Genomic DNA, 25,767 nt, shown 5'->3' with positions numbered 1-25,767 from the left:
ACTTTCTTACATCATCCTACTCCTCTGTGTAATTTGTACCAACTTACAGTCCATGACCCATCAATATAATGGGTATAAATAGCTCTAAGAGAGTCTAAGTTAGACCCCTTCACGCTAACATACACATCATTTCTGAATTTTGCACAATTTCACAGTTTCTACCATTAGCAACAGTGGGATACTGTGGCATTTATACCTCATGGTTTTTTTTTATTTGAAATGTTATCAGGAATACAACTTCTCACATTACTTCAGTTCAAAAAAGCTTCAGAACAGCCACTTATCAATTAAAAATGTCTTCATTTTCCTCTATCAAAATCCAAACTGAAAGCTGAGAATTCTTTTTTATTAGATAACGTGGGTGAGGTAATATTTTTTATTGGACAAATTTCTGTTGGTGAGAGAAACAAGTCTTTGAGCTCTCTCACCAAAAGAAGTTGGTCCAATAAAAGATATTTGTCCACTTTGTCTTTCTAATATCTTGGGACTGGTATGGCTACAAAAACACTACTTAACATTTTTATTTATTGTATGATAATTAGTGTTGCTTTGGTCATGGGTCAATATAATCTTGAGAAACGTGACACGTGTAGTCATGTTGCTGACTGCACTACTGATAAGTGTGGTATAAGAATGTGTATGGAATAGAATTCAATAGAATAGAGTTGCAATGGGGCTGCTTTGTAAAATAGTTCTTTGTCTTTGGTAGATAAGTACCAATTAAAATGTAAGGGTTCCTTAATTTGACATAGATCTTGGAATATTATTATCCCACCCCTTTTAGTAGCAATCTTTTAAGTTCTGCCTTTATGGAATACATTGATGCAAATGGTGGCATCTTCATTGCAGATAAAAAGACTTGTGGGCCTCATGAATTCCAGTGCAAAAACAACAACTGTATTCCAGATCACTGGAGATGTGACAGCCAAAATGACTGTGGTGATAATTCAGATGAAGAAAACTGCAGTAAGTAAATCTTGCAGCCTATTCAATAAACCAGGAGGAAACTTTTTCTATACTGATAAGCTGTCCATTTGATTTTATCTATCCTACTCTTTGCATTGTCATTTGTAGTCACATTTAGTCTGGCACATTCAGAATCAGTTGACCTGAATCCAAAATGACGATTCTGAAAGTCTCATATCTGAATTATTTCCATAAAGATCTGTAGCCAATTAAAAGAGTATCATGCACAATTCTGCATAATATGAATATGCAGTAGAACACTTGACATATGACAATAAGGTTAGAGGGTAAGTGGAGAGCAAGTTAAAAACTGATGATTTGCTAATCTAACTTCTCTGTGTGAGGGTAACTCCCATATTTCTTATATTCAGGTATATCCATGAGTCAGCAGCATCACTGAGTCAGCAAACCCTCATAACACTTTCCCGAGAGCATAGATACCAGGGAACAATGGGATAATTTGTTCTGCCAGCCTGTTACACTTTGTATAGTCAGTAGGGTAACTTCCATATTTTAAATCTAACCAGGTTCACTTCTGAAGTCCTTATCCACATTGACTTTCACATTACTCAAAAAGTGGTCCCCATTAAAGCTAACGGGACTAATTCACTTTGTTCCACACTGTGAATATGGAGTGCAGATTAGGGCTTCTTGCATACATTTGAAATGTATGAGCTAGCTACTCCCAATAATGACCCGTAACACCAGCTTTAGCTTAGTAATGTGTGACACCTTCACAGGAAGGGGTGAGTTCCTTTCATCTTTGAGCCCTGAAATGTAATCATGAGTCAAAGGGGCATTTTTAGAGAAAGAATCCTATACATTGCTTTGTACTGCCACCCCCGCAGTTTAATAGCTGGGTTCTTATCTTTTTTTCTTTCTTTCTTATAAAATCCAAGAAAAGGCTACATGCTTGGCTTTTTGCCAGTCAGTGTGGAAGACCGCCTGTCCCTTCTTCAGAGATCTGAATGTGTTATTTGTAGTCATTCGCTGTGAAGTAAAACATTTTGGTCAGAATTTTCAAAAGTGGATGACTAAAGTTAGGCACCCAAATCCACATTCAAGACAATTAGAGGTATATGTACTCAGCACCTCTGAAAATCAGGCCATGTAATTTATAACCATAATTATAGATTTATGTGCATAACTTTGGGCGCTTCCCACATGTGAAACTTTCGTGTCAAACCCAAGTTAATGGTATCTACTTTGCATATTAATTCAAGCTCAGCAGTTTCTCATTGGAGTCTGTTTCTGAAGCTTTTCTGTTGCAAAATTGCCACCCTTAAATCTTTTACTGAGTGGCCACAGAGGTTGAAGTGTTCTCCTACCGGTTTTTGAATGCTATGATTCCTGATGTCAGATTTGTGTTCATTTATTCTTTTGCGTAGAGACTGTCTGGTTTGGCCAATGTACATGGCAGAGGGGCATTGCTGGCACATGATGGCATATATCACATTGGTAGATGTGCAAGTGAATGAGCCCCTGATGGCATGGCTAATGAGATTAGGTCCTATGATGGTGTCACTTGAATAAATATGTGGACAGAGTTGGCATCGGGCTTTGTTGCGAGGATAGATTCCTGGGTTAGTGTTTTTGTTGTGTGGTGTGTGGTTGCTGGTGAGTATTTGCTTCAGGTTGGGGGGCTGTTTGTAAGCGAGGACTGGTCTGTCTCACAAGATCTGTGAGAGTGAGGGATCATTTTTCAGGATAGGTTGTAAATCTTTGATGATGCGCTGGAGAGGTTTTAGTTGGGGGCTGAATCTAGTGACAGCTAGTGGCGTTCTGTTATTTTCTTTGCAACAGAAAAGCTTCAAAAACAGACTCCAAGGAGAAACTGCTGAGCTTGAATTAATATCCAAACTAGATACCATTAACTTGGATTTGAATAGAGACTGGGAGTGGCTGGGTCATTACACATATTGAATCTATTTCCTTAAGTTAAGTATCCTCACACCTTCTTGTCAACTGTCTAAATGGGCCATCTTGATTGTCACTACAGAAGTTTTTTCACCTGCTGATAATAGCTCATCTTAATTAATTAGCCTCTTACAGTTTGTATGGTAACTTCCAACTTATCTGTATGTGTGTATATATTTGTACTTACTATATGTTCCATTTTATGCATCCGATGAAGTAAGCTCACAAAAGCTTACGCTTTAATAAATTTGTTAGTCTCTAAGGTGCCACAAGTACTCCTGTTATTTTTGCGGATACAGACTAACACGGCTGCTACTCTAAAACTCGCAGTACAGATAGTGATAGAAACTTTAAAATAACAGTGGAGTGATCAATTGTCAAGGTTTTTTTTTTAATTTATTAGGCTTGTCATTTTTGTATTTACCTAGCTAATTAAACCTCCCTTTCAATAGTCAGCTGTTCTTTAGACTCCCAGATAAAGACATCTGTAGTATACTAATGACTATGGGTGAAATTCACCCCATATAGAGGACACATACACACAGCCTATGTATCGAGTAACTCCCATTTAAATCCTAAAAGCAAGACTTAAGTGGTACACATTGACAGAAATGGCAATTTGCTGCAATATCTTCGACAAACCTTAATGAATTAAGTTAAACCTTACTGAATGAAGTTTAAGTATCTTAGGAGTTCATTATATTAAGAATGCAAATGTTTTTGTATTATTGTGCAATTGCATGCAACGTCTTTGAGGAGGAGATATGGCTAATATAAACCCTGGGAGATGTTATATTCTTCAAAGAAGTCTTTGAAACAATGTGCTAGACAAACAAAGTTGTGTGGGATTCCTAGGAAATATTTGGAAGGCAGGGAATGCAAATTACCCATGGCCAGATTCATCCTTTTGAAGCTGTCCTTGAAGAGAAATCCCATTATCTGTCTGATTACCTATTCACAGTCTCTTCAGAGACCCAAACTGGATAAAGGAGTGGCTCTCAGCTTCATGAGTGTGCTTGTTCTGAACCAAGGTGGTTATGAAGTTGTAACCACAGCAAAACCCCTTGGTGGGTGTTGAAGGACTGTTCACTCACCAGAGCCCTGGTTGGTGGTAAGCTTATTAGCATGCATGTGGGTTCTTTTATTGTTTTTAATAGTTTTCTCTGTAATGCTTTTACCTCAGGAATAAATAGGCTTGATTAGAAAGAGCTGTGTGGTAATTTAACTGTGATAATTACACTATTTACCATCCCTGAGGCGAAAAGTAAAGCAGGTCTGCTTAGACAGACTGATTTCATTGGGGAATTCCTAGGTGGAGAGAGCTGTACAACCTGGAAAAAACCCATTCAGGAAGGAGAGAGATGTGCATCTCTTCCGAAGAGAGGTGAAGACTGGGAAGCTAGAAGCCTAAGAGTAGGTGCCCTTGCTGGATCATGAAGGGAGAATACCCTGAACTGAGAGACATAGGCCTTGTGTAGGCTGTCTGCATAATAGTGAATTTTGCTCTATATGTGTCCTTCTGGCTCTTTCTTAATATTTGTAAAAACTTTTCCTTTGGTTTCTCAAATATATATTTTGAATCACAGTGGAAAACAGGAGATTAGTATTGAAGTATTAACCTACAAAATCATGATATCTCACGGAACTGTATAAACTAGCCTTGCTGCGTTTGAAATAGGTTTATAAAAACCTTTATATGCTATCTCACCATTACAAAACTAATTGTAACAAAAAAAATATATGAAAAAGAAGTACAAAAGCACTGACAAAATATATTACACTTATTATGAAGATAAATTGTTCGTGACATACATGAATTTACAAAGAGTTTGTCAGGCAGCGGTATCAGAAAATGAGTTGTTTCTCAAGGGTACTGAATGCACTAATTGCCTTCCAGAAATTCAGCTCAGGTATTTACATCTATCTTTATATAACATCTTCAGACACACAGGGTTTTTTGGGAAGGGATTTTATTAGCAGTGATATAGAGCATTGGTTGGAAAATGTAACAAATGTTTAACAGTTTTTCATGGAATTATTTACTATCAATATAACGTGAAATACCTGTGCAGTGAAAATCGTTCTTTAGTATGACTTAACTCTGCTTCCTGCACAGTAGTAACTGAACGTTATCACTCTTTCCTTATCTGTGTACCTCTTGTAACTCATAAACCCATACTGCCCATTTTTTCCAATGTCTTGAGCCTTTCACTTGACTTTTATATAACTGATTAAGAATGTGTGTGTTGGTCTTGAGCCAAAGCTCAGTGAAGTCATTGGGAAGACTTCCATTGTCTTCAGTGGCTTTAGTTCAGACCCACTCCAAGCTTCTTCACAATAAAATAGCTACCTTGAAGAATGTTCTTGTATTGGGAAGTCCTTCTAAAAACATTAAAGCCGAGGAGGTCTACCATCAGTCGTTTGTGCCCCCTTCCAAACAACAAAACAAAGGTTGTACAGAAGTATATAGCCCTGGTGAACTAATTCTGAATTTGAATACATTGGAATCAAAGTGTAGGGCATCTTTTATCTCCCTTCACTCTTACTGAAGATCTTTCCCTGCCCCCCCCCTTCCCCCTGGAAAAAAATATTTTCTTTTTCAGGTAAATCTTTATTGTAGAGAATACTCTATAGTAGTCAGCTGTCTTGTTCCTGTCTAAAAGAAAGTAGTGCACCTTTACTGTTTTTAATCAAAGAACATAAAATCTATATAAAACTGAAAGAAAATGAAGAAAAAATGTAAAATGGCTTGAAACTAACCAGAGTAGGAATACCTGTTACTGTTGCTAGGTAATTGTTTCGAAGCTATTTTTTTTTAAACATTTCTTTAAAAGAGGTCATAAACCTACTCCCTTGAAGTCAATATCAAATCTTCCATTGGCTGCAGTGAGAGCAGGGTAAAGCTCTCATATTACTTTTTACTTTAAACTACTGTTTTCCTATTCACATTAATCAATAATTGGTTATTGCATACAATTTAGCATGATGATTTACCCTACAAAATTCATTTTATAATGTAAATTTAATATATTGAACTCATATTTCTTGATCTACATTTGGGTCTTTTCCTTTTCCTTTTCCTTTTCCTAGAATCATAGAATATCAGGGTTGGAAGGGACCTCAGGAGGTCATCTAGTCCAACCCCCTGCTCAAAGCATGACCAACACCAACTAAATCATCCCAGCCACGGCTTTGTCAAGCCTGACCTTAAAAACTTCTAAGGAAGGAGATTCCACCACCTCCCTAGGTAACACAATCCAGTGTTTCATCACCCTCCTAGTGAAAAAGTTTTTCCTAATATCCAACCTAAACCTCCCCCACTGCAACTTGAGACCACTACTCCTCTTTCTGTCATCTGCTACGACTGAGAACAGTCTAGATCCATCCTCCTTGGAACCCCCTTTCAGGAAGTTGAAAGCAGCTATCAAATCCCCCCTCATTCTTCTCTTCCGCAGACTAAACAATCCCAGATCCCTCCGCCTCTCCTCATAAGTCATGTGTTCCACTCCCCTAATCATTATTGTTGCCCTCCGCTGGACGTTTTCCAATTTTTCCACATCCTTCTTGTAGTGTGGGGCCCAAAACTGGACACAGTACTCCAGATGAGGCCTCACCAATGTCGAATAGAGGGCAACGATCACATCCCTTGATCTGCTGGCAATGCCCCTACTTATACATCCCAAAATGCCATTGGCCTTCTTGGCAACAAGGGCACACTGTTGATTCATATCCAGCTTCTCGCCCACTGTAACCCCTAGGTCCTTTTCTGCAGAACTGCTGCCTAGCCATTCAGTCCCTAGTCTGTAGCGGTGCATGGGATTCTTCCATCCTAAGTGCAGGACTCTGCACCTGTCCTTGTTGAACCTCATCAGATTTGTTTTGGCCCAATCCTCTAATTTGTTTAGGTCCCTCTGTATCCTATCCCTACCCTCCAGCGTATCTACCTCTCCTCCCAGTTTAGTGTCATCTGCAAACTTGCTGAGGGTGCAATCCACACCATCCTCCAGATCATTAATGAAGATATTGAACAAAACTGGCCCGAGGACCAACTCTTGGGGCACTCCACTTGATACCGGCTGCGTAGCCATTTGTTGACTTCCATGATTCGACGGTCTCTACCCAGGCCTTTTTCTTCCACAGGGAGGATGGATGAGAACACCACTTGCACCTCAAACTCCTTTATCTTTCTTCCCAGAGCCACATAGTCTGCAGTGATCCACTCAAGGTCGTTCTTGGTAGTATCATTGGTGCCCACGTGGAGAAGCAGGAAGGGGTAGCGATCCGAGGGCTTGATGATTCTCGGCAGTCTCTCCATCACATCGTGAATCCTAGCTCCTGGCAAGCAGCAGACTTCTCGGTTTTCCCGGTCGGGGCAGCAGATGGATGAGAGAGATCCTGACCACCACCACCTGCCTCCTTCTCTTGGGAGTAGTGGTTGTGGAACCCCATCCCTAGGACAGTGCATCTCATGCCTTCCAATCGGCGGAGTCACCTTCTGTTCCCTTCCCTCAGATGTATTATCTAGTCCACTCTCCACATTAGTACCTGTGGAGAGAACATGAAAACAGTTGCTTACCTGTATCTGCATTGCTGATACATGGATGCTCCCCTTTCTTCTTCTGGAGGTTACATGCTGCCAAATTTCTTCACCGTCCTCCTGTTTCCGCTGCGCAGCCTCCTCTGAATCTTCAGAACATTGTGTCCGTAGAAGCATATCCTGACGTCTGTCCAGGAAATCTTCAGTTTCTCTTATGCAACTGATTGGTTGTTTGAAAAGTGTGAATTGGGAGTGCTTTGTTCCAGGTGAGCCTTAAGTGGGCCTGACTGTTATAAAAAGCCAGTCAGCTGCAAACCAGCTGAGTGGTGAACAGCACAGAGGCTAACAGAGGGAGTTTGCCTGGGAGTTCGCCGGGGGAGAGCCCACTGAGGCTTACATCTTGCTGACTTCTCTGAGTAATCACTACAACTCCTGAGGAAGCTCGTAAAAGGAAGGTAATATGGATGGAGAGTGTTCAGCTGTTGTGACTTGCTCTGGATGTGCCATGTTTGTCTTTCTTCGACAGGACAGAAGCGACTTTGTCTGTACAAAGTGCAAGCTGGTCTCCAGCTTAGGAAATATCCATAAGCTGCATATTTATGCATATTCAGAACTGTGTAAGATGGTGCAGAAGTGTAAAAGAAATACAGTCAAACAAAATAGGTAATTATACGAGGTGAGTTTTCAGGATAAAAAAAACCCAGTGGTTTCCAGTCATCCAACAGTATCTCTTAACCTGGAAGGAGTTTGTACATCACAAGGAATTGGGAAGTTTCTGTCCTTTATTCTATGTGTAGAGAACTTACTCTGTTAATACCTATTATTACAATTAGTATGTGTTCCTTTCAGTAACACTCTGTACATTGATGTGACATTAGCCCTCTAAGTTCACAAATAAATCACATGGATACATGCCAGAGACACTGGAAATTTGTTTTCCAAACAGACAATTGAGAATTTCAAGCAATGTGTGCATTTTCCCCAGCATCAGGACTCTGGTTATAAATAATTCATTATCAGTATGAAAAACCTGATTTGCTTACATTTTGAAAATCAGTACAGAAACATGACAAATACATATTTGCATGTGAATTACTTTTTCCACAAATTATTTAATTTACATAATTTATCATATTTTGGAACCTCCAATCCATTGCATATTGAGCAGGAACAGAATCAAATGACAATGGAATGCTCAAATATATGCACAATGCACTGTGGATTTAAGAAAAATAAGATAAATATGTGCATAAACTTGAAAAATCCACTAGTGGCAACATTTGATCTCTTTGTATGGAAAACTACTGCAGAACTAGTTCAGTTAATGACAGGTTTCAGAGTAGCAGCCGTGTTAGTCTGTATCCACAAAAAGAAAAGGAGGACTTGTGGCACCTTAGAGACTAACAAATTTATTTGAGCATAAGCTTTCGTGAGCTACAGCTCACTTCTTCAGATGCATGCAGTGGAAAATACAGTGGGGAGATTTATATACATAGAGAACGTGAAACAATGGGTGTTACCATACACACTGTAACAAGAGTGATCAGGTAAGGTGAACTATTTTCAGTGGGGGGGGGACCCTTTTGTAGTGATAATCAAGATGGGCCATTTCCAGCAGTTGACAAGAACGTGTGAGGAACAGTGTGGGAAGGGGAGGGGAAATAAACATGGAGAAATAGTTTTACTTTGTGTAATGACACATCCACTCCCAGTCTCTATTCAAGCCTAAGTTAATTGTATTAGTTTGCAAATTAATTCCAATTCAGCAGTCTCTCGTTGGAGTCTGTTTTTGAAGTTTTTTTGTTGAAGAATTGCCACTTTTAGGTCTAGGTCTGTAATCGAGTGACCAAAGAGATTGACATGTTCTCCGACTGGTTTTTGAATGTTATAATTCTTGACGTCTGATTTGTGTCCATTTATTCTTTTACGTAGAGACTGTCCAGTTTGGCCAATGTACATGGCAGAGGGGCATTGCTGGCACATGATGGCATATATCACATTGGTAGATGTGCAGGTGAATGAGCCTCTAATAGTGTGGCTGATGTGATTAGGCCCTATGATGGTGTCTCCTGAATAGATGGCACACAGTTGGCAGCAGGCTTTGTTGCAAGGATAGGTTCCTGGATTACTGGTTTTGTTGTGTGGTGTGTGGTTGCTGGTGAGTATTCTATTATAAGAAGAATAGATGCATTGGATCTTGCAGAATTCAACAGTCAGACTACTTGGTTCTGATGGCAATATACATGTATTTCACTCTTAAATGCTTGAGCAACATTTTTCAAAATTAGCCTCTGATTCTGGGGTGTTTTAGTTTTGGGTGCTCTGCTTGAGACTCTTTGTACTTAATTTCCAGAAGTTCTTAAATGTATCGCACTTTAGTTGAAGATAGTAGGAGCTCTGATCAGCAGCATGCTCTGCATTTCTGAAAGTTAGGCACCCAGCATCAGAAGCTACTTTTGAAAATATTTGCCTTACCAATTTTTTTTGTGGTGTTCCCATCTTGAAAGTTAAACTGTGTTTTTTTTAAAAAAGAGGTGGGGATCTGTGGATGCAATTGGCACTTAAGAGAAAGAAAGTGTATGTATGTCGGTGGAAGGGGAAAATGTCGTATGGCAGTTACTAGATTGCTTTATTGTTTTCAGAGAAAAGTGATGACTACTAATCTATGTGTGAATGCTTTCCTTCAAAATGTCTTGCTGCTAAGTATGTCACTAAGCATAATATAGGAAAAAAGAAAAAAAATCTCAATACCCTCTTTCAAAGTCCTTGCAATAATAATTGACACTGACTAATGCTCTACTAGGTCTTGTACATGTAAATTGGGATCTCATTCTTGCTGTGAATGGATGGCATCAACTTCTGCATCAGTGGATTTTTCACTAGTGACAAGTTTGAAAAGCATGAGCCATCTATGGTACAGAGTATTTTCGGCATCAGTCCAACTGAACTTAAGGCTCCTCAGCGTTGCTCTGCCTTGCACAGAGTAGATCTCATTAGTCTTCAGCTCTAAGTTTGTCTGATTAGGTCTTTTCTGTTCAGAGGTGTTAAAAATGACTGAGAACCCAGAAAAGGATCAGGAGTAAGATCTGTAGATACTACTATTGTGGCAAGGAATTACAACAGGAGCTGACAGGGATGGGATGTTTTTCATTCCAAGCTTCTGAACAGGTGTTCATAGCAATCACTCCCCGAAGCTACTGCTTATGAAGGGAAGGAACAAGTCTTTTAGGAAAAATAGCACATAGTTTTTATATAATGGTTTCCTGTGTTTTTTCTCTTAGAGCTCTCTTTTGTAACAGCTTGGTCACACGTCAATGTTATCTCTTCCGCATCTGTAAAAATTAAGAAACCAGCTGCATTAAAAAGAGAGCGCCCTACCACCTGCTCTTTCAGTTCTTATAGGCAGTGTATCCATAATCAGAGTGGTGTGAGGGTTCAAATGTATCTCAGACTTGGGCAATAATTTATTTGCTCCCACATCGATGAACAATTTCTCAAGACAATTTGGACTTAAGACTCCCAATACTTAGAAGAAAGGCTGTATGGAAAACAGCCTCTGACTTGATCTGGTGTTCACCAAATTCTTCTATATCGCTGAGATCTCTTTTTTTGTATTCACCCTTTCTGATGACTACCGTGGCTCTTTCAATATAACTCACTTGCCCCTCTTCCTCACCCTACTATCTGATTGTTTAGTGACTCCCAGTCCATCAACAACCATGACTGTCTCTCTGTTTTCAATGCCTTCTTCCCTGCCCTTTTTCCTTTCCTCCATTAACTCATTTATCGATTCTACACAGTTTGCTGTCCACCATTCTCAATTCATTTTCCCTTCTCTCTAATCACAAGGTTCCACCAGTTAACCCGTATTCCTAGCTCACCTTCAACATCTGTTTCTTTCACTCCTGTGCTCACATAGCAATCTATCTCAGGCAAAAGTCTCACAACCGCGTGGACTTTCTCCAGTATGAATGCTCTGTGTCTTCCTCAATTTTGTCCATCTCCATAGCTAATCAGATCAACTTCTACACACTCATCCTGTCCCACAACCCTTAGCCCACCAACCATTTTGCCACCTTTCACTTCCTTCTGGAGCTCCCCACTCCTGCACCTTTCTTCTTCTCTGCTCAGGATCCCTCTGACTTTTCAAAGAAGAAATTGATGAGATACAATAGGACCTTCTCCCTTTTTTCATTTCCTTTTTTTCTCTACTCTAACCTGTTTTTCCCTCGTCACTCACAAGGAAGTTTCTTGTCTGCTCTTCTCCTTTAAACCCTCCAGGGACCTACATCCCATCATGCCTTGCCTCCATTTTCACCTTTCTATTCAACCTCTTGCCTGTCTTCTGGTTCATTTCTTTCCCCAGAATAGAAACATGTTTTAGTTTACCTGCTCACAAAAATCGCACCCTTGACCCCATCTGCATCTCCAACTCTCATCCCATCTCCCCTTCATCTCCAAGCTCATTGAACATGCAGTCTATAACTGTGCTTAGAGTTACCTCCTTCCAATTCCATCTTAGACCCTTAACAATTCCTCTTCTCAGTTAAAAAATAAAAAAGCAGTAGCCACAGCAATAAAATTCGAACAGCCTAGATGAATTCTGCTTGGGCTGTCCGTAACTTTTTATATACTTACAAAAAGGTGTATAAATATGCTACAGAAGTCCAAGGGCCCTTTTCTTCTACTTCCCTCCCTTATTACCAGGTCTGGAAAAAGTTCTATTTCTAGTCTTATGACAGACCCCTTCATAAAATGGGTGACAACTAGTAGTTATAGCAAAAAACAAACCTGCCAACAGTAGATTGTTTTTCTGCATATAGATAGAAACTGCTCACAAGTATTTAAAAGCATCTGGCAGTTTACCTAGTTATGCAATATAATATAATTTAATGTAAAGTCTATTCATTTTCAAACATAATTTACAGTTGTGTGAAGAATTATGAGCTAGCTCAAAAGGTATTCTTTCTAAGGATGTCATAAGCAAAGATTTTTTATTTTTAGAATATTTTGGCACAAATTCTTAACCATATGAAAAGTCTTTATTACAACTGTTTGATTAATATTTTCTGTTTTTTTCGAAACCATTCATTCACATTTATTTGGTTAAATGTAGTTTGTTTTGTGTAATTTTTCTGTTCCTTCCTTTTGGAACTTAAGAGTTTAGTTTCAAAACATTATTAAGGCTATAAGCATTAATTATTTTCTTTCCTTCAGAGCCTCAGACCTGCACTTTGAAAGACTTTCTCTGCGCAAATGGAGATTGTGTTTCTGCGCGATTCTGGTGTGACGGGGATTACGATTGTGCAGATGGCTCAGATGAGGTAGGCTTCTTCACAGGCAAAAAGGAAAAAATATTCCTTTAGAAAACTGAGATCAAAATACAGCTTGCTGAAGTAGGATTTGTTTTCCCCCCTCACTGGGAAGCAACAAAAAAAATCCATCCTTAGCCATCAAATATCACAACCTCCAGGTGAATGCACAGAGGTGGGAAGGAAAATAGGACTAATGCTACTAGTTATATCTGAGGGAAATTCTCATTTAGCTTATGTAGCAGAAGCTTGTCTTTTTTGGAGGAAAAGGTTGTGAGTTCTGTTCCCTGTGCTGCAAGTGCAGAATACAGTCACCTGACAATCATGCTGTCTGTGTGCATACATTTCACAGCCTCAAATAGTTTCAGTATTTACATGTTCTGTTTATAGTTTGCACCCATTTATTCATATTCACATTCTACCCCGAGTCAACATATGGATCTCCTATTAAAAGCAGGGGCAGTTGCACGGAACAAGGGAATGAAGCCCCTTGATAATGGAGCACAGGCTATAAACAGATGGGAAAAACAGTATTTCTGATATAGAAATATTACTGAGTAAATATTTTAACTATCAGAAATGAGAGCAATGGGAATTATATATATATATATATATATATATATATATATAATTATACATATAACTCTCAAGCTGTAAATGGCTCTAAGAAATCAAATAAATTAAGTTTATAAAATCCTTTAGGATTGCTAATTGCTAATTTTATATATTTATATACATATAATTAAAAAAATGAAGATATTTATTGATAGCATAACTGAGTTCTTTTTCCGACACTGATAAATGCACACAAATCTGCTTGTTGCTCTATGCTGTATCTGATCATGGTAAAATTAACTTTAATTTTTTTTCTGTAATAGTGTTGTTTTCCATCATTATATATAGCTCTGCTCAGGGGTGAAAGTAACTCCGAAAACTTAGCGGTACAGGGGCCTCCCCCAGCCAGCCCTTCCACGCCGCTGCCTGGCGCTCCAGCGGCAATTTAAAAGGGCCCGGGGAAGCTGCTCCCTTTGCCGGGGGGGGAGGGCGGTAAAAGGGGCAGGGATGTTAAAGCACTGCTGTGGCAGCACTTTAAGGAGGTCCTTTGCCGGAGCAGCGCTTTAATGTCCCTGCCCCTTTTGCCTCCCCCATCAGCTGCCCTGCCAGTAGGGTCTGTACCAGCAGGGCCACCGACAGACGGTGGAAAGGGCAGTGACGTTAAAGCGCTGGTCCTTTGCTGCGGCAGTGCTTTAACGTTCTTGCCTCACCCCCGGTCGGTATAGACCCTATGGCAGGGCCGCCAACAGGGGAGGCAAAAGGGGCAGGGATGTTCAAGTGCTGCCGGGCAGCGCTTTAATGTGGGCTGCGGACTGGCCGGTACCGGCTTCTAACCAGTACTTTCACCCCTGGCTCTGCTACATCTCAGACATTTCTCTCAGGTTTCTTTGAAATTTGCTACCACTGAGGATGCTGTGCCCTGATATTCTTTTTGTTTCAGTCTTCTAGTCTTGCTATCCTATTTTGAGCATCTTTTACTATTGAACATTTTTATGCATCCACTAAGTAGTTTAAAAAGTTTTTAATATATTTTGATACATGGTAAATGGTTTCACAAGTAAATAAGTATATTTGATAACACTTTATTAAGTAAAGATACCCCATAGAGAGCAAGCATCAATATATTAATAATTGGGGGGGGGGAGTTAATTACATTAATATTTACAGGTTAAAGTCTGCCAAAATTATGATCAGGGCAACATAATTATACTACTAACAGTGACTCTCAAATAAGGTGCCAGCTATCCCATTGCAAAAACTGTACCCCCCGTTAAAGAGTTCTTTGCTAATTAAGGGCTCAGTTCTACCACCTTTATTCACAATCAGTAGTATCTTACTGTGTAGCAAGGTACTTCTCATTGTTGAGTAAGGGTGGCAGAACTGGGCTCTAGCCATTCTGACTGGCTGAACGTTTTCAAATGTTTTATATAATACCTTTATATTAATAGATATACTCAGTTATATTGTTTTGTTTATAACAGAGATATTGTGAACCTGGCTGTTCAAAAGACCAGTTCCAGTGTTCCAATGGTCAGTGCATATCAGCAAAATGGAAATGTGATGGCCATGAAGATTGCAAATTTGGGGATGATGAGAAAAATTGTGAACCAGGTAGGTCTATATAAGTGATCTTTAAATTTTCCAGGAAAAAAATAAAAGTATTAAAAAGATATGAAGAACAGAAAAGAAAAAGTGAGTAAACAAATCAAGATGACTGATATCAGAAATAACAGGCACAGGCTCAGTAGCAAATTCATTGGTTTGTTGTATATGTGATCCTTTTTGCAAAGAATTTCTGGAAAACTGATTCAGTTTCACATTACATTTTGTGATATGAAATAGAGAGGTCCTAGGGTCTGACCATCCATCCCAATAGCTTAGACCAGTGGTTCTCAAACGTTTTAACTTGTGACCCCTTTCACATAGCAAGCCTCTGAGTGTGACCGTTATAAATTAAAAACACATTTTATATATTTAACACCATTACAACTGCTGGAGGCAAAGCGAGGCTCGGAGTGGAGGCTGACAGCTCGCGACCCCCCATGAAATAGCCTTGTGACCCCCTGAGGGGTCCTGACCCCCAGTTTGAGAAACCCGGGCTTAGACCATGTGTTTTTCATTACCTTCGTGAATGACATGGTATGCTTGAGGACGGGGTGCAGCAAACCACAGTGCTCGGGAACTAAATTGTTACTGCTACTTGTGGCTGGGCATCTACAGAGCAAGCAAACAGAAGGCTTAGAAGAGTGGGGGAAATATTATCCTGTGGTGCATATATGATACTAGCAGCAGAGTTCTAGCATTTTTAGTCTGAGCTCTACTACAAGAATTCCTGTGTAAAACTAGGCAAGACATTTAGTCTGCCTTTTACTCAGTTTCCCATGCTGTAAAATTGGGATAATAATGGATAACTTCCTAACATAAGGACTGTGGTGTTTAAAGCATAATAAGGTTCTCTAAGATCTTTAGATATAAGGGTTATGCATTATTAATAATAATATTAATATTCATTATTAAAATTTAGAAGACTTGTTCTATTTACCTGATATTATTCTGCACAGTTGTAAAAAAAATACTTGAGCTGTTTTGTTTTTTGTCAAATTACCCTATACCTCTGATGTTTATATTGGAAACAATATACCAGATGCACATAGTTTTTTTTTTACTTTCATTGTGTATTTTGGTCCTGATTCTGTACTGTAATTTGCTCGTGCTGTCCTTTGTGCCCATGCAGAGTCTGATTGAAGTCACTCGGACTCTGTAGAGCAGTGGTTCCCAAACTAGGGGCGCCGCGTGTTCAGGGAAAGCCTCTGGCGGACCGGCCCGGTTTGTTTACCTGCCGCGTCCGCAGGTTCTGCCGATCGTGGCTCCCACTGGCCGCGGTTCACCGTTCCAGGCCAGTGAGGGCTGTGGGAAGGGCAGCTAGCACATCCCTCAGCCCGCGCCGCTTCCCGAAGCCCCCATTGGCCGAGAACGGCAAACTGCATCCACTGGGATCTGCGATTGGTCAAACCTGCGGACACGGCAGGTAAACAAACTGGCCCAGCCCTCCAGGAGCTTTCCCTGAACAAGCGGCGCCCCTAGTTTGGGAACCACTGCTGTAGAGGCACCAGGGTCCATACCCACAGATCTGATGCATAACTTAGTGCCTTAGAATGTGGAGTCTTTGGGATGAGAACCTTGTCATATTTACAGTATAAAGTGCCTAACTCAATTCTGATGCACTATAAATATAAATTATACCCTACTCTTACGACACATTTTCTTTAGCTTGAGATAGTTTGTATTAAATTTATGGTGTCCTTCACATCATATCTTGAAAAATCTACTTGCATAAATGCATGTAGTATGAAGTTTTGTTGAGGTAAACAGCAATTTGTGTTATATGCCTCATTTCAGAATATAACCCCCACATGTACATCAGTCTTGCAAAATTCTGCTTTCCCACAATATTTTTTTCACCCAGATGGTAAAATATCATTAATTGTTGGGTTTTATGTTCTGTGTTCTTTCGTCACTCATTATTAGTCAGCATGGCATGGAGCAAGCAAATAGCTATTGTAGATGGTCATTTACATTTGTGTGAAAATTTTGAAAGAGTAGTGTCATTATTTTTAATAATAGTGGGCCAGCCCTAGGTGGATTTTTGCTTAGAGTGGAAAACATTTTTGGTGCCCACCCCACTCAAAATGTGCAAACAAACAAAAAGGCAAGGGGAGGGTTTGCAATCCCAGAATATGATGATCTGATGCCCCAGAAAGTTGGCTCCCAAAGCATCCATTGTGACCACCCACTTCCCTAAAACAGTGCTGGGACTGAGAGGCCTGAGATCTGAGTTCTGTTGCCATTGCAGAAAAGATTTGTTGTGTAACATGGGCAAATCATTTAATGTTTCTGTGCTTCAACTTTCCCATCTGTAAAATGGATTATTTTCCTACCTTACAAGAGTAACATGAGGCTTAATTCATTAATTAATAAAATTCCTTTTTACAGAGGGCCTGCACAAAACCTGTGTGTCACTTATGTCCCAATTAGCTATCAAAATGTATGAGATCCTTAGCTGGAAGATGCTATATTAGTGCAAAGGTTTTACTTAATTTTTATTGTTATTGTTATTGTATTTATATGTTATTGTTTCTTTTTGAAAATACACATTTATATTAGAGTGATAGAGGTAGTTATCACTGTGAACATAAGAACATAAGAATGGCCATCGTGGGTCGGACCAAAGGTCCATCCAGCCCAGTATCCTGTCTACTGACAGTGGCCAATGTCAGGTGCCCCAGAGGGAGTGAACCTAACAGGTAATGATCAAGTGATCTCTCTCCTGCCATCCATCTCCACCCTCTGACAAACAGAGGCTAGGCACACCATTCCTTACATATCCTGGCTAATAGCCAATAATGGACTTAACCTCCATGAATTTATCCAGTTCTCTTTTAAACCCTGTTATAGTCCTAGCCTTCACAACTTCCTCAGGCAAGGAGTTCCACAGGTTGACTGTGCGCTGAGTGAAGAAGAACATCCTTTTATGTGTTTTAAATCTGCTGCCCATTAATTTCATTTGGTGGCCCCTAGTTCTTATATTATGGGAACAAGTAAATAACTTTTCCTTATTCACTTTCTCCACACCACTCATGATTTTATATGCCTCTATCATATCCATACCCTCTTTTCCAAGCTGAAAAGTCCTAGCCTCTTTAATCTCTCCTCATATGGGACCTGTTCCAAACCCCTAATCATTTTAGTTGCCCTTTTCTGAACCTTTTCTAATGCCAGTATATCTTTTTTTGAGATGAGGGGACCACATCTGTACGCAGTACTCAAGATGTAGGCGTACCATGGATTTATATAAGGGAAATAAGATATTTTCTGTCTTATTCTCTATCCCTTTTTTAATGATTCCTAACATCCCGTTTGCTTTTTTTGACTGCTGCTGCACACTGCATGGATGTCTTCAGAGAACTATCCATGATGACTCCAAGATCAGTCTCCTGATTAGTTGTAGCTAAATTAGCCCCCATCATATTGTATGGGGTTATTTTTTCCAATGTGCATTACTTTACATTTACCCACATTAGATTTCATTTGCCATTTTGTTGCCCGATCACTTAGTTTTGTGAGATCTTTTTGAAGTTCTTCACAGTCTGCTTTGGTTTTAACTATCTTGAGCAGTTTAGTATCATCTGCAAACTTTGCCACCTCGCTGTTTACCCCTTTCTCCAGATCATTTATGAATAGGTTGAATAGGACTGGTCCTAGGACTGACCCTTGGGGAACACCACTAGTTACGCCCTCCATTCTGAAAATTTACCATTTATTCCTACCCTTTGTTCCCTGTCTTTTAACCAGTCTCAATCTATGAAAGGATCTTCCCTCTTATCCCATGACAACTTAATTTACGAAAGAGCCTTTGGTGAGGGACCTTGTCAAAGGCTTTCTGGAAATCTAAGTATACTGGGTCCACTGGATTCCCCTTGTCCACATGTTTGTTGACCTCCTCAAAGAACTCTAATAGATCAGTAAGACATGATCTCCCTTTACAGAAACTATGTTGACTTTTGCTCAACAATTTATGTTCTTCTATGTGTCTGGCAATTTTATTCTTTACTATTGTTTCAACTAATTTGCCCGGTACTGACATTAGACTTACCGGTCTGTAATTGCCAGGATCACTTCTAGAGCCATTCTTAAATATTGGGGTTACATTAGCTATCTTCCAGTCATTGGATACAGTAGCTGATTTAAAGGACAGGTTACAAAGCACAGTTAATAGTTCCGCAATTTCACATTTGAGTTCTTTCAGAAGTCTTGGGTGAATGCCATCTGGTCCCGGTGACTTGTTACTGTTAAGTTTCTCAGTTAATTCCAAAACCTCCTCTAGTGTAACTTCAATCTGTGACAATTCCTCAGATTTGTCACCTACAAAAGACGGCTCAGGTTTGGAAATCTCCCTAACATCCTCAGCCGTGAAGACTGAAGCAAAGAATTCATTTAGTTTCTCCACGATTATTTTATCGTCTTTAAGTGCTCCTTTTGTATCTCGATCGTCCAGGGGCCCCACTGGTTGTTTAGCAGGCTTGCTGCTTCTGATGTACTTAAAAAGCATTTTGATATTACCTTTTGAGGTTTTGGCTAGCTGTTCTTCAAACTCCTTTTTTTTTTTTTTTTGGTGGTCAAGGTTGCCTAAGAGGTTTCCATATTAACATCCTGTGGTGTGTTACTCAGAACTTTCTGAGCATGGAGACAATTTAAAAAAAGTACTTTTGTCATAAAAAATACATGTGTAACTTTTTAAATAGTGCCTTTAAAGTGCACGGCAACTTGTTTTTGTCAAAACAGGTACCATAATTACAGATTATGGAATTTGCACAAGATATGGTCAATTACAACAAAATATGTGTTTATCTAATATGTTTTACCTAATACTATTGAAATATGAAGTTACTTATTTATGAATTGCTAATCCTAAAATTTATGTTTGTAATTAGCATCTCCAACCTGCTCTTCAAGCGAGTATGTGTGTGCCAGTGGAGGATGTATCTCAGCATCTCTCAGGTGTAATGGAGAATTTGACTGTGCTGATGGCTCTGATGAGGTAACTGGTGCATTTCTTTTGAGCCCCTTATACTATCTGATGTGAGGTTTATGATCAACAAGTTTAGAAACTGAAAATTAATAAAACAAGAATTAATTCCATGAGCCCAATGTTTTCACCACCAAATGATAAAGCAAAATATGCAAGCATATAATATCAGAACATCTATATTCCAGGTCTTGACTTGAAATTCAGTAGCAATTTCAATTGCATTGTTAATAGTAAATAAGAAGAAGCAGCCAGGGCAATTAAATTCTAACAGCCTTGAAGAATTCTGCTTGGTCTGTCTATAACTGTATTGTTATTGTTAATGAATACTGCAGTACACATCTGTATTTAAACAGATGGATTGTGTAACAGAATGTAAAGAAGATCAGTTTCGATGCAAAAATAAGGCCCACTGTATCCCCATCAGATGGCTATGTGATGGAATCCATGACTGTGTGGATGGCAGTGATGAAGAAAACTGTGAAAGAGGTGAGACATTGTTCTTGTCCCTAAATGGAAAACACTTGAAATTTCTCCACTTATTTCTATTTAAGCCTATTATAAGTTAGCAGCACCCCAGAGTCATACTAAAGTGGATTAAATGAAGGCTCTGTGATCCCTTCTTAAAAAGACATTACAGCTGTTCCTCAGATGGCTGGCTGCAATGTCACAATTCAGGCTGCTTAATTCTTTCACTTTGTATAACATTTTTTTTTGTTCCATAGGAAAGAAAACAATGTGCCTTCAGTACAAGTGTTATCAAAGAAGAAAATTCAGAATGTTAAAAACGTCTATAGTTTATAGCCAGTTTAGGCAACATTAATAGACAGAGCTGTACATTTTTAAACAAACTGCAAAATAAAACAAAACAGAAAAATAATAAAGGCCCCAATCTTGCAATTAATTCCATGTGGCCTACGCAGAGCCCCACTGGGCCACATTTAGGGGCTCTACGGTAAAGGGCCCACCCACAAAGAACAAGTTGGAGTATTGGGACCTAAGTGTTAAACATTTAGGCCCAAATCTGAATGCCTAAAGTCAAGCTTCTAAATACGTAATTAGGCACCTAAATAGAGGTGGTCTGATTTTCATAAATGCTAAGCACTGACAAATTCCATTCTAATCTTACTTCTTCAACCTTGCTTTAATAAGTAAAAGCAAATAGAATGTAATTAAAAAGCTTCTTCACGCAACTTTCCTCCTGAGGGATAGAAATGAAAAGGTAAACCACTTGACAGTACTTTTGCTCTAATCCTCCACTTAATGGCTACCCCAAGTACCGTACACCACAAACTACAACCTTAACTCTGTCACTATAGGGATGCCAGCCTCCAACATCCGACTTTTTTCAGTAAGTGTAACATATAGAGTCTTGTGTGTCACAGCAGAGTAAAGCAAAGCATAATCAAGTCTTAACAAGAAAAATGCACGATGCAGTATCTTGGCAACTACTTGTTCCCAATCCTAAAAGTGAAAGCAAAATTCATTGTTCCCAGATGAATGGTGCTGCATTTAGTTGTATAAAAATGCATCTTGTTCAAGTGAGCCAAGCTTACCATTTGATCCAGACACCTATGTAGAATTGACTTTTCCTTATCATTATTTACCATCATGAATGATGAGCCAACGTGATGAATGTTAATCACCTAACTGGCCGGTACAATATGAGTGCCACAATAGAAATGTCATTGGGAACTTCTTTCTTAAGTTTACTAAGAATGAAAGATAAGCCTAAGAGAGTTAAGGGACATCTCACAAGCTCAGAATGTGTGGGCTTTGGTGTGGAAATGTCGAGGAGCCTCGGTCATGGACCATTACCCCACTGTGCTATATGCTGTACAAACACAGAATAAAGGGAATGGTCTGTGCCTCAAAGAGCTTATATGATCTGGTTGAAGAGAGTAATCCGTAGGAGTAGTAAATATCTTAGAACAAGGTCATAAGTTGCATCGTTGTGTAAGGCCAGAAATAGACCATACCTGCAACATGTATATAATATTTTGATTACAATGCTCTCCTTATTCTATAAACATTGACATTTATTGTGCCAGTGGAGGATAAAGACACTCCCTTGCACAAAAATTTCATTCAGTCTGGGGAAAACAGTAACTCTGAGATACCGTCCCTGAAATAGTAAAGCTACCATTTTGTACCAAAAAGCAGTAGTATGGGTATGGCATACTTATGCAGTGCCCAGATCTGCATATGTGGACACTCAGTGTGGGAATGGGGTACACAATCTAGCACACACAAGTAACCAGGTACACTTGCGAGGGTAACCGTAGCCTAAGAGGTCAAGCTAGCTCCACTGCCATATCATAAAATTCAGCTTGTATCGTAACATATTACAGATAAAAGACCAAAACATATTAAAGAGTCTCACTGTAAAATTAAAATATTCTATGCAGTGAAAAACCACTTAGTAGATTCCAAATTCATAAGCAAAGAAGTGTCTGACTTTGGCTTGAGTGATGAATTGTTTGAACAACACCCAGATTGTTCTTCAAGTTACCAGAATAGAACAGAGACTAAGGTACAAATACTGTATGGTAGCCTGTAGTAAATAGTGTCATTGTCAAAGTAGTAACTCCCTGTGGGTACTGTCAAAACAAGAGCTCAATAAAATGAAGAAAAAGAAAACTTTGATACAACACTTAACAGACAGTCCATGAAAGAGAAGAGGTTTAGACCTCTATGAGCTAAATGGACAAAACTATCTAATTGCAAGAGTATTATTCAAGGTATCACAGAGATTGCCATCTGATTTACCTCTGAAAATTACATAAATCAGGAATAACTCCACTGAAATCAGTTGAGATACACCATTGTAGGTGAGAGAAGTAGGTTCTGCATATTTTTCTAATATCACGAGACTGTGTAACTGAAAAAAAATGAAAGGGTGATTAGTCATTATGGATTTCCAGGGGAACTAGTTATAAATGGTCTACATTTCACAAAGCAAGATTTCAAAGCTGTTCTAGAAAAATACAGTTTGCAGCACATTACTAACAGCCCATATTATCCCCAAGGAAATGGAAAGGATGAAAGAACAGGCAGGGATAACTCACTCCTTTTTGTCCCTTATGACCTGCAGAACAAATCCCACTTCATCAACTGTTTAGTCCAAACTGACTGATGCTTGTTTAGACCAATATAAGTTACACTTTTCACATTTGAAAATGATTTGCATCCTAGAAGGTCAAAGTTTAAACAAGTCCAATGTGCAAATGAAAATATAAAAGTGACTATAACAGTTCTTTGAGAACCCTCCTAAAGATTAAAGCAGATGATGTCAGTAAGTGCCATATTATGTAAAGAAAAAAAAAAACCCTGATGGCTTGTGCAGTGGTCAAGGGAGAAAAACCCTATATGCGATTCATAAAAAAGGCAATTTGTAAAGAGAATTTTTCAAACATTTTACCATATTTTAAAAGAATGGGGAGTTATTGTCAATTAAATAGATACTCAAACAGATAAATAGTGTTGATCCTTAAATTGAAATAGCAGCTAAGCCTGTCATTTCACTAGTTACTGCTACCACAAATGAATACAAGAAGCCAGAAGCTGTTCTTAATACTACAGCATCTGTTCCTATTGTGAAAACTTCAAGTGGATGGATTATTAAAAACCTTGAACAAAACAGAAATGACTATATTACTTAGGTTAGAGAACTGAAAACCTAGTAAACATAGCAAATTATTCTTTTGTTTGTATTCAGTATGTATGCCAATCTACCTAATGTTTTTAATTGTTTAAAAACCAAAAACCTGTTATTGTTTACTAAATTTCTTGTTAATTTGATAAAGAAAATCAATTCTGTATTGTGATATAATTGATATATGAACAAAATAATTAACAACATATTTAATAATCTAAATGCTGATTGAAGTGTTTTTAATAGAATACAAGTTACACCACTTCAGGAAAGAGTTAGGCATATTGGAAAAGGAGGAAATACCATAAATACTTGGACTTTTATAATTAAAGTTATATAAGGTAACTTCTCTCTCTTGTCTCTTAATGGTCCTTTGGAAAATAAAAACCTTTTTTGAGCTGAATTAACAAGCAAACCCAAACCATCCACTCTGTTACTGAAAAGACACAAAAGGTGTTTGTTGGGCTGTTACGCTCTATTACTTATGGAATATATGGTCTGTAGCAGAGTGGATTTGGGAGGATGAATGGAGAGCCAAAGCTGGAGCATCAGAATCCATTTAGGATAAACCTGGAGGGGTATGTCCTTGACTAAGCTGGAACCTTTCTTTGTGTTTCTCCTGGTTTGCACCACTTGCACCTTGCAGCCATGTGTCCTGATGTAATCAAGTCCTTTGCCCTCAGAATTCCTCTGCAATAAAGAAAAGTTGCATAGAAGAAGATTAAAATAAGCTCCTTAACTGAGGATTTTCGAAAAGAAGCTGGATAGTCTTTAATGGTTTAGACACAACAAATCCTACGTCTTGGCAGAGGCTTAGACTGTCTGACCTTTGCTGTACCTCCTAACTTTATGGTTCTATGATTCTAAGATATTTTAACTATTATAGTTAAAATACACCTGCAAGGGGAACATATTACATGGGGTGGTTGTCTCCTGACTCCTGTACCTCTTTCCCTGCCTTAGCCCCTCAAAGTCACACAGAACTTGGCTCCATTACAGGAGCCACAAAATGAAGAAAGAGCAATGAGTGGCTATGCTGTGTTGAGGAAAATATATTGAATGGCCATTTCCCCTTTTTGCATGCCCCTCCCAAGCCTTCCCCCATTGGATTTGCCCCTTTCATGCTCCATGTTTCATTAGCTGACCGTAGCATACGGACAAATGAAAATAGGGTGTATTTTGTTTTATTTATACCATGAATTCACAGTTATTTATTTCTTCAAGGGGGAAATATATGTAAAGCCGATGAGTTCCTGTGCAACAATTCACTTTGTAAACTCCATTTTTGGGTGTGTGATGGAGAAGATGACTGTGGAGACAACTCAGATGAAGTCCCTGAAATGTGTGGTATGCCTTTTGTTATTTTAATGCTTTGTATTCATGGCACTGAAGTGAATTAGTGAAGTAGAAAGATGTACAGTTTACAACCCTCAATTTAGGAATATATAGAACTCGCTTCACTACCTCTTTTCTGTCAAAGACTCTAAGTTATGCTTTTCCTCATTTGACTTTTAAAGGATTGTCTTAAATATGGGTATACAAACAGTAAGCTTAGATAAAAACAAAATTTACATTAAATTATATTATTCTACAATCCAGTGGAGATTTTAAAATCAGAAATGGCAATAAGCAAATACCTATTTTTTTCTCTCAAATGGGGTTTACAATTGCTCTGGTACAGCTTTCAGAGTGGTAGCCGTGTTAGTCTGTATCAGCAAAAACAATGAGGAGTCCTTGTGGCACCTTTGAGACTAACACATTTATTTGGGCATAAGCTTTTGTGGGTTAAAACCCACTTCATCAGATGCATGGAGTGGAACATACAGTAGGAGGTATAAATACACAGCATATGAAAAGATGGGAGTTGCCTTATCAAGTGGAGGGTCAGTGCTAACGAGCCAATTCAGTTAATGTGGAAGTGGGCTTAAGTGAATTGGCTCGTGGGCCTTTGGTGAAGAGACTCTATGCCAACAGGAGAGAGCTCTCCCATCAGCATAAAAAACAGCCATGGTAAGGGCTGGGTCGGGGTAAGAGCTGTGTGAGCAGCTGTGGAAGACTGGGTCGCTCCACCTGCCCCGGGAGGAGAGCCCGGGCTCTCTGGCCCCGCTCAGGCTTCTGGCTTTGCCGGGGATGGGGCCACCTGGGGAATAGGAAGGGTGGGGCAGAGGCGTGGCCTGGGGGGGAAGAGGAGGTGCCTCAGGGAGGAGGTCAGAAGCCCATGACACCCCCCCCCCCACAT

The 25,767-nt window shown here is 39.2% G+C and overlaps 1 protein-coding gene across 1 annotated transcript in view; it reads left to right on the top strand.

The window, feature by feature from the left end:
• LRP1B (LDL receptor related protein 1B) overlaps positions 1 to 25,767 on the top strand; it is a 1,293,242-nt gene that overhangs the window by 1,143,154 nt on the left and 124,321 nt on the right. Inside the window, 6 exon segments of the mRNA XM_043525164.1 lie at positions 850 to 966; positions 12,638 to 12,744; positions 14,769 to 14,898; positions 19,779 to 19,885; positions 20,230 to 20,362; positions 24,753 to 24,875. Coding sequence (XP_043381099.1) covers positions 850 to 966; positions 12,638 to 12,744; positions 14,769 to 14,898; positions 19,779 to 19,885; positions 20,230 to 20,362; positions 24,753 to 24,875 — 717 coding nt within the window.

This window comes from Chelonia mydas, chromosome 11 (genome assembly GCF_015237465.2).
Source record: "Chelonia mydas isolate rCheMyd1 chromosome 11, rCheMyd1.pri.v2, whole genome shotgun sequence".
Taxonomy (NCBI): domain Eukaryota; kingdom Metazoa; phylum Chordata; order Testudines; family Cheloniidae; genus Chelonia; species Chelonia mydas.
Note: the sequence above shows the minus strand (reverse complement) of the source record. Positions and strands in the feature narration are given on the sequence as shown.